Source organism: Vigna unguiculata, chromosome 1 (assembly GCF_037176805.1).
Source record: "Vigna unguiculata cultivar grain cowpea cultivar isolate G323 ecotype 2 chromosome 1, ASM3717680v1, whole genome shotgun sequence".
Classification (NCBI taxonomy): domain Eukaryota; kingdom Viridiplantae; phylum Streptophyta; class Magnoliopsida; order Fabales; family Fabaceae; genus Vigna; species Vigna unguiculata.
In genome coordinates, this window is record NC_140792.1 from 44,731,033 (window position 1) to 44,744,485 (window position 13,453).

The 13,453-nt window shown below is 32.8% G+C and overlaps 2 protein-coding genes across 3 annotated transcripts; both read left to right on the forward strand.

Moving 5' to 3' along the window:
* Positions 1 to 2,039: 2,039 nt before the first annotated feature.
* On the forward strand, positions 2,040 to 6,159 carry LOC114191959 (Zinc knuckle (CCHC-type) family protein). Of its 2 annotated transcripts, none has more exons than XR_014995649.1 (6): positions 2,040 to 2,186; positions 2,708 to 3,040; positions 3,519 to 3,972; positions 4,367 to 4,662; positions 5,150 to 5,787; positions 5,877 to 6,159. XR_014995649.1 is itself a non-coding variant. In XM_028081446.2 (6 exons), the coding sequence occupies exons 2-5, from the start codon at positions 2,738 to 2,740 to the stop codon at positions 5,486 to 5,488; spliced, it is 1,392 nt and encodes a 463-aa protein (XP_027937247.2). In that variant the 5' UTR covers positions 2,040 to 2,186; positions 2,708 to 2,737; the 3' UTR covers positions 5,489 to 5,512; positions 5,877 to 6,159. The 2 variants fall into 2 exon arrangements, 1 of the variants encoding a protein (XP_027937247.2); XM_028081446.2 differs by having other exon boundaries at positions 5,150 to 5,512.
* A 1,810-nt stretch (positions 6,160 to 7,969) lies between these two features.
* On the forward strand, positions 7,970 to 12,554 carry LOC114185316 (putative pre-mRNA-splicing factor ATP-dependent RNA helicase DEAH2). The gene is made up of 7 exons (XM_028072979.2): positions 7,970 to 8,364; positions 8,563 to 8,765; positions 9,547 to 10,631; positions 11,033 to 11,158; positions 11,257 to 11,495; positions 11,612 to 11,730; positions 12,047 to 12,554. The coding sequence occupies exons 1-7, from the start codon at positions 8,089 to 8,091 to the stop codon at positions 12,171 to 12,173; spliced, it is 2,175 nt and encodes a 724-aa protein (XP_027928780.2). The 5' UTR covers positions 7,970 to 8,088; the 3' UTR covers positions 12,174 to 12,554.
* The last annotated feature ends 899 nt before the right edge of the window (positions 12,555 to 13,453 follow it).

The following is a 13,453-nucleotide window of genomic DNA, read 5'->3' on the forward strand; positions in this document are numbered from 1 at the left end:
TCAAGAATATGAAAAAATGAATGACAATATCATTTAGATATATGTATTTTCTATTATAATGATAACTATATTAAATTATGTATTAATTTTCACTGAATTAGTGACAAAAATGTTAAACATATAAATTGAGTATATTATTTTGGCTCCTCCAAAAATTTTGGCCACGATCCGCCACTGTCCATGGTGTTTTTTGTCCCAGTCAAAAACACTTTAAACTTTATCTACATTTCCTTATACATTTGTAGTATAATATTGTAAGATCTAGGTTAAATTTATGTTTTGAAGAGTGTAGGTGTATTTATATCATTGTGTATCTTTATGTTATTCTTATTTATCTTTTAGTAGTGTGATTCGTGATCCTCGAGAGTAAAGATAATGATTTTTTTAATTAATGATGCATTTTTTCATTATAAGGAAATATCTATTTAACCACAAACTTTAGTGACAAAAAATTGTTAGTCACTACAATAACAAATTTACAAAATAAAAAAATTATTGGTTACTAAAATAATTACTATTATGAATAAAAATTTATAATTGGTTTTTAAATTGATTTTTAAAATTTAGATAATAAGTCTTTGGCTACCAAAGAAAATTAATCACTAAACATTGTCTACAAATGTTTTTTTATAGCAAAAGAATTAGTTTAAGGTAAAATACAAATTTAAATAAACTTAATATTGTTAAAAATATGTAACAGAAATACCACTTTTAATAAAAACATAATTATAACATCTATATAAAAGTTAAATTTAATCTCAATTTGGAGGGGACGAAATTAAATTTGTTTTAAAAGACTTAAGATTAAAATGGAATCAAAATAACAAAAATATAAATTCAGTTGTTGTTACACATCTTAAAAAATATAGATCTAATTGAAACTAATAAAAATCTATAGAACTATTTTAACCTAAATTTGGCCTAATCGAAAACATAGGTTATAGGAACATAGTGTATTAAAGTTCTTGATATAAAATTGATGGAAAATGATAATTTAGCTATTTTTTTTAACAACAAACTTTCGATTTAGATAAAAAAAAAAGTATTATTTGATTATTTTATTTTAGTTAAAAAATAAAAATAAATTGATATATTTTAATTCTATTTATAGATTTTTTTTTTAACTTTATCAAAATTTTATTTTTTCAAAACATAATTTTCTAAAATTGATATTACTTTATTGATCTAAAGTGTTAGTTTGCTGTACATATCTTATAAAAAGTGATATTAAATTTGTTTATCGATATTACTTGACTTTTTTCTGAAGTGATATATTTATCATTTTATTAATAATCCATTTACTTTAAATATTAAAATAGTTTCCTACAAAATATAACACTGTTATACGATATTATGTATTCTTAATTTAAATTTTTTAGTTCAAGCTCATATTACTTAACACTTTGACTAAGTTGAAAAATCCTCCCACAATATGTATTTTTTGGTTCACAGTACTGTAAATTTTAAAAGAATTATCCACTTAAATGTGAATATACATTGACATATTATCAGTAAAATTGAAAGAATTTCGGAAAAGAAAACTCATGCACGTAAATTTTATATATATTTAGAAAAAGAATTGAAGAACAATATTCCCCTATACTATATTGATGATAATAAAAACATATTTTTATTTTTAATCATCTAACTAACAATAATAAATGTTATTTTTTAATATTATTATTGATATGTTCTCATATGATAAATATTCTTCAAATCAAATAGCATATTATATATAATAATTTAATAAATACATATAGCTAGTTTCCATATGTCTGTATGGGATGCACACTTACGTAATAGTTTATAAATAATAATAATAAAATTTATTTTTAAAATAACATTGAACCCGTGCAAATAAAATAATTTTGTATTATATTTAATCATAAATTATTATAATGTTTTGATTTACATTAATTATTTAAATATTTTATAATTTCTGTGATTGATTCGGAGTTTTTTTCTTCTTACATTTCTAGTGTGTTTTTTGAGCTGCATTTTCGGTTTATGATTATTATATATTTAATTATCTAAACATTTTATTTATATTTGGAGAAATGAATTCGGGTCGGGTTTGGGTATGCAACCCTAGGTAGAAAAATGTAGATATGTGGTCATTTCAGTGATTTATGGAAACGTAATCAACATCTCGCAGTGTTGGAGGATCATCTTCTTCATCCCGCACCGTAAGTCTTCTTCTCTCCTCAAATCAAATATCTTAACAATACCACTTCATCTTTTTGACTGCATGGTTTTTCTGCTTTTGCGCCTTTTATTTCAATGTTCGTATCGCAATCTCTCGTTGTTGCTGTTTCGACGCTTTTCTTCCCCTCAATCTTGTTATAGAGCGTTTTTTCGAATCAATAGTTAATCGAGGGACTGATAATACTGGCTTACGCACTTGTTCATGAATTTATGTTTGTCGCGGATTATTTATTGAACACATTCCTTTACAATAATTCTTGATGGTTTGTTATGCTATAATAATAGTTGGCTTGCATGTGTGCTAATTTATGGTTAGAGTTTGTTAAAATCTATCTGTTCCATTACAGTCGCACTTAGCTGAAATTGATCCACACAACTGTGCATAATTCTGTGAAGTTTACCATAAAATTTGTTCATGTTATGAGTACCTTTTTCTTTTAGTTTTTTTTTTTTCTTTATTTTAGTGAGTTTGAGGGTTGCTGCTTCATTTTTGGAAATGCAGGAGTTCAATTCAGTTAGTGTATATTTTTTGATGGCAAATAGACCTGATCCAGATATTGATGATGACTTCCGAGAGCTTTATAAAGAGTACACTGGCCCTCCAGGTTCTGCTGCTACGAACACGCAAGAGAGGGCAAAACCAAATAAGAGGTCTAATGCAGGGTCTGATGAGGAGGATGAAGGTCGGGACCCTAATGCTGTTCCCACTGATTTCACCAGCCGAGAAGCTAAGGTTTGGGAGGCTAAGTCAAAGGCTACTGAAAGGAATTGGAAGAAAAGGAAGGAGGAGGAAATGATATGCAAGCTTTGCGGAGAATCAGGGCATTTCACTCAGGTATGACAAGTTCCTCTACATCTCGATTATCAATTCTACACTCTGCCTGCCAACAGTTTCTATTTATATGAGCACTTACATGTATATTACACTTCACAAACCTACCCAGTGCTAACTGGTTGACTTTTAAGGTATTTATTTCTTGTTACAATTGACAAGTTCCAACAGATTTTAGTAGATTGGAGGGGTAAGAGATATTAGTTGTCCATATTAGTTTTGGGCACTAGTATCCGTATTCATGGTTTCTTTTAGTTCTTGTTGATGCGGTAGAAACAAAATCACATGCTGACACTTTATTATTTTGAAGGAAAGGGGGAGGCCATCTATTTTTTATTTTAGCATGATTGACTTTATTTATCATTTTAGGGCCTCGCGGTATTGTGAACATGATTTGTATATAGAATTGTTAGTCAACTTGAAAAAAAATATTATGACCACTTTCATTATTTGATTAATGATATTGTACTTCACAATGTAGGGCTGCCCATCTACCCTTGGAGCCAATCGCAAGTCTCAAGATTTCTTTGAAAGGATACCTGCAAGAGACAAAAATGTACGGGCACTTTTCACAGAGAAAGTTTTAAGCAAGATTGAAAGGGACATTGGTTGCAAAATTAAGATGGACGAAAAATTTATCATTGTCAGTGGTAAGGATAGATTAGTTATGGCAAAAGGTGTTGATGCGGTACACAAGATTCGAGAAGAGGGTGAACAAAGGGGATCATCTAGTTCTCAAATGACCCGATCAAGATCACCTGAGAGAAGTGAGAGAAGTCCGGTTAATACACGGTTTCAACGCTCTGAGCCCCAAAGGTCTCATTCTGGGCCACGGAATACATCTCAATTTCAACAAAGGTTTGGTAGGCAGGAGAGGGCTGTTGAAGACCGAATCCGGGAGGATGTTCAAAAGTTTGCTAGAGGTTCTCCACAAGGTAGGGACAGCATAGGATCTGTTTACAGCATCCTTAGAAAGCTGGTAATCTCATGTTCGTAGCCTGATAGGATTCTGTACACTAGTACTTCTATAGTAAAATTTATTCTGGAAGGGCCTGCATTGTATTCATTTTTCTCTTGGTTGTCATTTACTTGCAGCAAGAGGTAAGTTCTTAGCCTTCAAGCATTATCTCCGTCCTGAAGGGTTTCCTCCATTACGAACATATTTACTGAAAGGATTGGCTCCCATGGTTTCAGTATGAGAATATAGAGATAGTTTTTGAATTAAAGCTATGTTAGCATCTTGAATCAAGTGCAATTTGTTGAATTAAAGCAAATCATCTATGTTGGCATCTTGAATCAAGTGCTTAACATACTCTTCATTTCATGAAGCTTTTGGAAATAGTGGAGCTAGAGGTCGATCAAGCCAGTCAAGATCTCCAAGGCAGGCCCCTTTTACAGGAAACTCATATAGTTCTTTTGATGGTCGTAACCAAAACATGGGTGCTTTTAGGAATGATGGCTGGGATCATAGAAGAGAATCTGGTATCCAGCCTGGTCATCAGTTTGATTACAATGCCTCCCCACAGACTTTGGAAGAGTTAGAGTTGGAGTATAAGAACGAGGCAGCAGAGCTGATGAAAATTCGTGACAGAGAAGAAGATGAAGAAAATTTCAAGCATCGGGAGGTATGGTTACTTGATGCGTGCTATTTCGACATCTTAATCAGAATTAACTATCCTTCATTCTTGCACGTTCCATCTTACTGAAAGAGCAAAGTATTGAAACCTTTGGTATTATTGGGAATTAGGTTAGCCAGCTGCTATATTAGAAGTGTTTTGTGTGATAATATTTTTATTTCAGTTAAGTTAGTGGAGTCCCAAAGAATCATCTTCAGTGCTGATGTTGGTATTTGTGCTTTGATTATGAGAATAATAATTTGTAAAAGGCAACTGCTTGTAACTACCTGAACTTTGGTTCTGTGATTTCTTGCAACTTAGTTTGTATAGCAAATTTTTATTATATATATACCTTGGTTTTGCAAGGGAAGAAAGGTAAAATCGGAAGATATGCTGTGTCTTTAGTACTGAGATTTTAATTGCCACAAATTATTATTTTTTTGCTTTTTTATACCACTTCATGATTTTTAATTTTGATTTTATTACTGGAATGAAGGCTATTAAAGATTTGAGGGAGAAGTACATGAGCAAAGTTGGCTTGGTAAGGGCTACACATGCAAAACAGTGGGAAGATTTCCTTCAGCATGATGCGCAGAGGTTTCAACAGCAGGCAGTTCAACAGATGTCTTCTGGTTATCGAGGTTTTAAACAGCAGAGCTTTCCTGAATATGATGGGTCCTCTGTCAATCCCCCTCCCTATCCTGGGACGAATATACCATTGGATTCAAGGAACAGGTTCTCAGACAACATGGAACCTTATACTACTAGGCCTCATGATAATTTTGGTGAATTTCATAGGCGTGGAGATTTTGCAAAAGCTTACAACAGATATTAAAATTCTCTATATATCAATCAAGTGGTGAGTTATTCTACTCAGTCTGTCAAACCTACGTAAAAATAGAATTTAACATAGTCTAGATCTTTGGGTTCCTCTCAACTGTACAGTAAAACTTATTGTCTCATTTTAGTAAACACCACTAATCAGATTTGGTCATATGGATCTGGGCTCAGGGTTGGATTGATATTCTGTTTAATTCATTTAGAGTATATATACGTGTACTAAGGACCCACAGTGTGATATTGTCACATAGAAGGTGCTGATTTTGTAAAGACCATAGATTGTAGTTGACAAAGGTATCATTGCAGTTTATTATAGTGGATATTGCAGATTTTTTTATTCTTTTTCAGTCATAAGCTTTAATTTTGCTTCAAAAAACTTTCAGGGTCCAGATTGCTCGAGTAGGCAGTTTAATGCAGTGGAGGACATAAGGTGGGTAAGCATGTTGATTAATCTTAGGATTGGGATGGACATTCATTTCAGTTGACGGATCCAGTTTTGTTTTGATATATAGTTGCTCAGTCTTGTTAAGAACTTTGCTGTTAGTTGTGATGCATTCGGTTATTTTCCTTAACTGGTAACGTGCTACTGCATCTTGGATTGTGTTACGAAAGATCCTTTGAAAGATTGTTTGATTTTAGTAGAATGAAATTTACGTTTTGTGACGACGCAGGTATTTGGTGTACCCTTTATGGTGTGCCATACTGATTCTCTAGGTTTGTTTTTTCATTCTTGATGTAAATTTCATAGTTATTATCGAATGATTTTACCCACAACGAAATTGTTTTCTACAATAAGTGGTATCAAAATGTGTTTATTTTTAGTCTCAAATTTGGCATAAAAGTCATGAATTTTTTATTACAATTTAAGGAAGTATTTTCGAAAAGCGGGAATGATTAGAAAAAGGTCGTTCAATTGTGCAAAGGGGCATTAACAACTGAAGATTTCGAATCCTGGCCATAAATTTTTACTTCACGAGTATGAGACGATTTAGAAATATATATTTTTAAAATGTATTCTGAATTATGCCCTCCAAAATGTACTTCTGAATCTAAAGTTACATTTAGATTACAATCCAAAATATATATTTTTTAAATGTATTTCAAATTCTGTAAAAGATAATGTACTTTTGGATCCGGGTTTGTAAACGTATTTCAAATTCTGTGATACAGAATGTACTTTGAATCCGGAATTGAATTGGAGATTGCACAATCTCAAACACATTTAAAATGTTTATTTTTCAATGTGCTTATCGGATGTCGAAAAAAAAAATGGAATACAGTAAACATTAGCTTAAAGATTTTTTTTTTCACTTGACCGAATAGTTTTGTATTATTTAATGAATAATTTTGTTTGTTTAGAATCTCTTATCTAAAATGATACACATATTATATTTTTATTTTTTGAATAAATATAATTTTCGTTAAATTGTTACGAATTAAATTTAGACAAATTGTAGTCTATTTTGGTTTTAATTTGCAAAAGAATAGAAAGAGCGAGTTTCCACAATTTCAGTCTTATTTCATAAATCTAAATATGGGTTTCTTTTACTTGGTCCTAAATGTATATAACTTCCATTAATTCCCAACCATAATTGGCTATTAGACTTTATAATTGCTATACAATAACTAGAAGAAGAGTTTCGTTAAGGGCATTATTTTTTAATTTTTTTTAAACAGGACCTTGACATTCAATTTATACCTTGACCGAAAGTCCATGTTCGGTTGTTATTATTTCTGGATCGGTTGTTATTATTTCTGGAAGTTCACATCCCGTATTGCATTTTAGTTTTTTTAATTTAATTATTATTATTTTTATATATTTTATATATTTTATTAATTTATTGTTGCTTATAAAATAATATAACAATAAATAAAATTATAAAAATATAAATATATACTAAAAAAATCTATAAGGCATTACAAAATGAATTAAACAAAATAAAAAATATATTTAAAAAGTATAAATAAACATTAATTTTTTTAAACATAAATTATAAAATAATTACAAGAACAATATTTAACCTAAACTTAAAACGCAAATTACTAACCTACAACTAGTAAAAAAAATAACTACAAAAAACACATATAATAAACAATTTAAATCAAGCCATAAAAAATTTTAAAAAATTAAGATAAAAAATTTAAATTTAAATATACAAATAAATAAAAGCATTCAAATATTCGTAAAATAATGAATTAGATGTATATCATATGTCCAATTTCGGAATGTTGTTGTATGAGGTGAAGCGAGTGGGGTAAAAGTGTAAAAGGCAAAAAGGGTAGTTTCGAGATTTTAGAAATTGTTGAGGGTGCAAAAGAAAGGTTGGATGTGTAGGGAGAAGCCCCGAACATTGTTATCCAAAAAATGGTTTGGCCCATGGGAAAGAGAATTAGACGCCCATTGGGCCGTGACAAAAGATAATGAAAAACCGTGGGCTGAATTGTAATTACAGAGATTTCATCTTCCTCGCTAGCCATCAGCATTAGGTCTGGTCGTTTTATAATTACACACAAAAGCTAAGCCCTAGCAATAGCATCTTCGTTCCTGCACCAATTTGGACGGATCGGAGTTGGGGGATTAGGGTTTTGAATTTGATGGGTACGGAGAGAAAGAGGAAGGTGAGCTTGTTCGACGTGGTAGATGAATCTGTAGCGAAGATAGCGAAAACAAATGGCGGCGCCAATAACAGCGTTGCCAATGCTCTCATCAATCGCTGGAACGCAAGGCCTTACTCTCAAAGGTACTTCGAGATTTTGGAGAAGAGAAAAACCCTCCCCGTTTGGCACCAGAAAGAAGAGTTCTTACAAGTTCTCAAAGATAACCAGACTTTGATTCTTGTCGGTGAAACTGGTAGTGGCAAAACCACTCAGGTTTGTTTTGTCCAACTTATTTATATTTATAGATTGGTTATTTGTAGTATCATAATGTCTTGTAGCGTGCTTTAGGGCAATTTTTTTGTTTTATCTTGATAGACAAATGTTAGGACGATAAATGTGTTGTCTAGGTTTTACTATGTGTATATGTCGCTAATTAATGAAAGGTTTATTTTTTATATTTTGGGGTCGCAGATTCCTCAGTTTGTTTTGGACGCTGTCGAGTTAGAGACTCCAGACAAACGTAGGAAGATGATGATTGCGTGCACTCAGCCTCGGAGAGTGGCTGCGATGTCTGTTTCGCGTCGTGTGGCTGAAGAGATGGATGTAACCATCGGGGAAGAGGTTGGTTACAGTATCAGATTTGAAGACTGCAGTAGTGCGAGGACAGTTTTGAAGTATGTTTAGCTTGCTATGATATTGTTTTCTATTATTCTATTATTAACAAGTCCCCGTGATCAAGGATCCTTGGTCTGTGTGTCTCAAAAACATGTTAGCCTCTTAAAAGATATTCATGCCTTAAGAGTCTGTTTGGTTCGACACGGAGGACGGGAGGGATTTTAATTAGATATTATGTTTGATTGAGAGGGGGGAGAGGAAGCATTTTAATGTGTGTGTGTGGGGGGGGGATAGCTCTGTTTTTAATTGGTTCACAATGGAGTGGGGCGTGATTTTAAAAATGAATTTAGTTTCACACGTTATAATTTTGATGTTGAAAAAGTAAATAGATTCTCTTTTCAGTACAATTGTCATGTTTTAAGTAACCATACCCTTTTTTCATACTATTTCTATATATATTTAAATGATTAAAAAATGCATATTGAATTCAAAATATCATGCTATTATTACTTTGGTTTTATGGCGAAGGTATAGGTAGTATATATAGATAGATAGATAGATAGATATCTATTCTATGTATTATCAAAGAAAAGAATCATTGGCACCAAGCGTGAGGAAATGCAATGTTGATAAATTGAACCAAACAAAAAATTCTAAAACCATTCTCCCTCCCCCGTCATTTTCCTCCAACCAAAACTATATAAAGGATTAGTCATTGGCTCTTGTTATGGAGATACTGCGGCACAATATTTTATATTAACTCTAAGTTTGATATGCTTTGTCTATACTTTTGTTTTCTTTCTGCATTATTTCATCCGGTCTCACAAGTGGATTTCACAGGTATCTAACTGATGGTATGCTCTTAAGGGAAGCAATGACAGATCCGCTTTTGGAACGGTACAAGGTTATTATTCTTGATGAGGCTCACGAGAGGACTTTGGCCACTGATGTGTTATTTGGCCTTCTGAAAGAAGTGCTTAAAAATAGACCTGACTTGAAGTTGGTTGTTATGAGTGCTACTCTTGAAGCTGAAAAGTTTCAGGGCTATTTTTTTGGTGCCCCTCTCATGAAAGTTCCTGGAAGGCTACATCCTGTTGAAATTTTCTACACTCAGGAACCTGAAAGGGATTACTTGGAGGCTGGCATTAGGACAGTGGTACAAATACACATGTGTGAACCACCTGGAGATATACTTGTCTTTCTGACTGGAGAGGAAGAGATAGAAGATGCTTGCCGCAAAATAACAAAAGAAATTTCTAATCTGGGAGATCAGGTGGGCCCTGTCAAAGTGGTACCCCTGTATTCTACCCTTCCTCCAGCTATGCAGCAGAAGATTTTTGAGCCACCCCCACCCCCACTGAAGGAGGGTGGAGTTCCTGGAAGGAAGATTGTGGTCTCAACAAACATAGCAGAAACTTCATTGACAATTGATGGCATTGTTTATGTCATTGACCCTGGCTTTGCTAAGCAGAAGGTTTATAACCCACGAGTTCGTGTGGAGTCTTTATTAGTATCACCAATATCAAAAGCTAGTGCACATCAGAGGTCTGGGCGTGCTGGAAGAACTCAACCAGGGAAATGCTTTAGACTTTATACAGAGAGAAGTTTCAATAATGATCTTCAGCCACAGACCTATCCAGAAATTTTAAGATCAAATCTTGCCAATACAGTTCTTACTTTGAAGAAACTGGGCATAGATGATTTAGTGCATTTTGATTTCATGGACCCGCCTGCTCCTGAGACATTAATGCGTGCATTGGAAGTGTTGAATTATTTGGGTGCACTGGATGATGATGGTAACTTAACTAAGCTAGGTGAGATTATGAGTGAATTTCCCTTGGATCCACAGATGTCGAAGATGCTTGTTGTCAGTCCTGAATTCAACTGTTCAAATGAGATTCTGTCAGTTTCTGCCATGCTTTCAGGTAATTTTCTTTTTTTATTTACATTGTAGTCTGTCCAGTATCCCCCATAATGTTAAGACAATGTAGTTATGCTGGGACCCATTTTGAAATGGACTCCCTGCTGTTGTGCTTGTGCAAGAGGATAATCTTGTGAATATGTTGGGGGATGTTTGACTGCTTACACGTGTGCTTAGTTGCACATGAATGTGGTCAGATAGGTGTGTCCTGTTAGGTTGTCATCAGCAACTGTCTTCTCTGGGTTCCATGCCCCCGGTTGGCATGCACCATAGGATTCTAAGTAAGTGCTGATGCATTAGTTGCAGTTTCTCAGTATTCTCATGAAGCAAATGGTGTGGTGTCGCCTCTATGCATCTGCTGACCTACCGTGGACCTCCTCTGTGATAATCAATTTCTTTCTTTAGTACCCAATTGCTTTGTCCGGCCTAGGGAGGCTCAAAAAGCTGCGGATGAAGCTAAAGCTAGGTTCGGGCACATTGATGGAGATCATCTCACGCTGTTGAATGTCTATCACGCATACAAACAAAATAGTAAGTAGTTATTTTTTGGTAGCTCGTATTTTTATTCAAGAACAGGTTACATTATAGATTTTTTATATTAACTTTGTTAATTGTAAATGTTTTTTCAGATGAGGATCCCTCTTGGTGCTATGATAACTTTGTTAATCATAGGGCATTGAAAGCAGCTGATAATGTTAGACAACAGTTAGTGCGTATCATGTCCCGGTTTAATCTGAAGCAATGCAGCACTGACTTTAATAGCCGCGACTACTATGTCAACATAAGAAAAGCTATGCTAGCTGGGTATTTCATGCAGGTAGCTCATTTGGAGCGTACAGGACACTACTTGACGGTGAAAGACAACCAGGTTTCTTAAGATGAACTGCGTTTTGTCTTGTGTTTTGTTTTTGACATCATAGGAGCTAGACTGTCAGCTCTATTATTGTACTTTTATGATTTCTAACGTTTATGTTCTGTTCGTAGGTGGTGCATTTGCATCCATCAAATTGCCTGGACCACAAGCCTGAATGGGTAATTTATAACGAATATGTTCTTACCAGTCGGAATTTTATTCGTACTGTTACAGACATACGAGGGGAATGGTAAGATTCTTTCTTTGTTTATGGATTGTTGATCCTTGTTCCATCAGATGCAAAGTCTTTAATACTTGTTATGTTTAGTGATGTTAAGTGAAATTCTGATGAAAATGGGAACTCGTATTCATTCAATTAAAATGGAAACTGCACGATGAAAACACTTAAATATAGTATTCAGACAGATACAATTTGTGACTGAAGTACATCATCAGAATTTAGAGGGGAGGGAGTTGGATTTGTATAGAATAGTGTTTTTTCTTAATATGATTTTGGGTCGTCTAGTATTTTTCCTTTTCCTGACATGCTATTCTGATTTACACAGGTTGGTTGATATAGCACCACATTACTATGATTTGTCTAATTTCCCCCAATGTGAGGCAAAGCGTGTTCTAGAGAAACTTTACAAGAAGCGAGAAAAGGATAAGGAGGAAACTCGGAGTCGCAGATAAAAGTCTTAGTAGCCATCCACACTTTTTTTTTGCTTTTGGATTTGGATTGGATATTTCCTCTTCTGTCACTGAGACTTAGATCATGATTCCTCGTAGCACTTTTGCCATTTACCACCCTTTATTATTAAATCTGAAAGGAATACTGATTGTCAGTAGTGTAGTTAAAAAGGAGCTATAAATTTATGTACCATTGCTAGAGTAATAGTGAACAATTTTTTAATCACCGTCCATCTTCTGTTGTATCTTAAGCCCAAATTTGTTTTTGGATTTTATTCTCGTTAAAGGATAGATACCCCTTATATGTCTGGATGTCGGAATTCATTATTTGAATGGTAGTATCATATATACTAAGTCGAGAGTGTTTATTATCACTCTAATTTATCTTTTTGGCTATTCTTTTATTACTACTTGTATTGTTACTCGTTCTCTCACTACTCGGTCGTCACAGAAATGTGGCCAGTTTCCAATTATCGTGCAGTGTTACAGCATATACAATGATGCACTCTTATAAGCAACTACACAAGATTCTTTATTTCATTATGCTCCATTGTGAAGAGTTGGAGTTTATAAATAAGAACCTGTATAAGAGTTAGCTATTGGAACTGGTTGTAGGATTTTAGTTAGATTTGCCAGAGGTAAAATGCGAGTTACCATCTAAAATTATTAGATTAATAATGTGGGAGTATATTTCTATATGAAAATTTGTGATCCTCTATATGAAAATACTTGTGTTACATCATATTTTTATTTTTATTTTTATATTTAAATTTTTTATTCATTTTGATCCTTATATTTTTTTTTAATTGAGTCTTTTTTTATAAAAGATTTCATATAATATATTTTATTATAAAAATAGAAATTAAATTTAATAAATCAATATAAAACCAAAACGAATCAAGACTTAATTATAAAGACTAAACTACTATTTAAATTTTTTATAATTATATATTAATTTACGTAAATAATAAAAAGAATGTAGAATTTAAATGCTATTGTTTCTTAATTATACGTGTCTTTACTGAAATGCATACCTAGACGTTAACAACCAATTCAATAATATTAATTAATAATAATATGATAAAAAATTACTCGTAATTCAAGAGATGATGTTTTACAATAAAAGTATATACTGTATCGTCGACAAATCTTTAAATATATTAATTGAGAAAAAGATTGATATCCAGTTAATAATCATTATAAGAATTTAAATATATAATATAAAATAATAATAAATGTACTTAAATGATTATATTTTTTGATATTTTGAAAAAAATATGAAC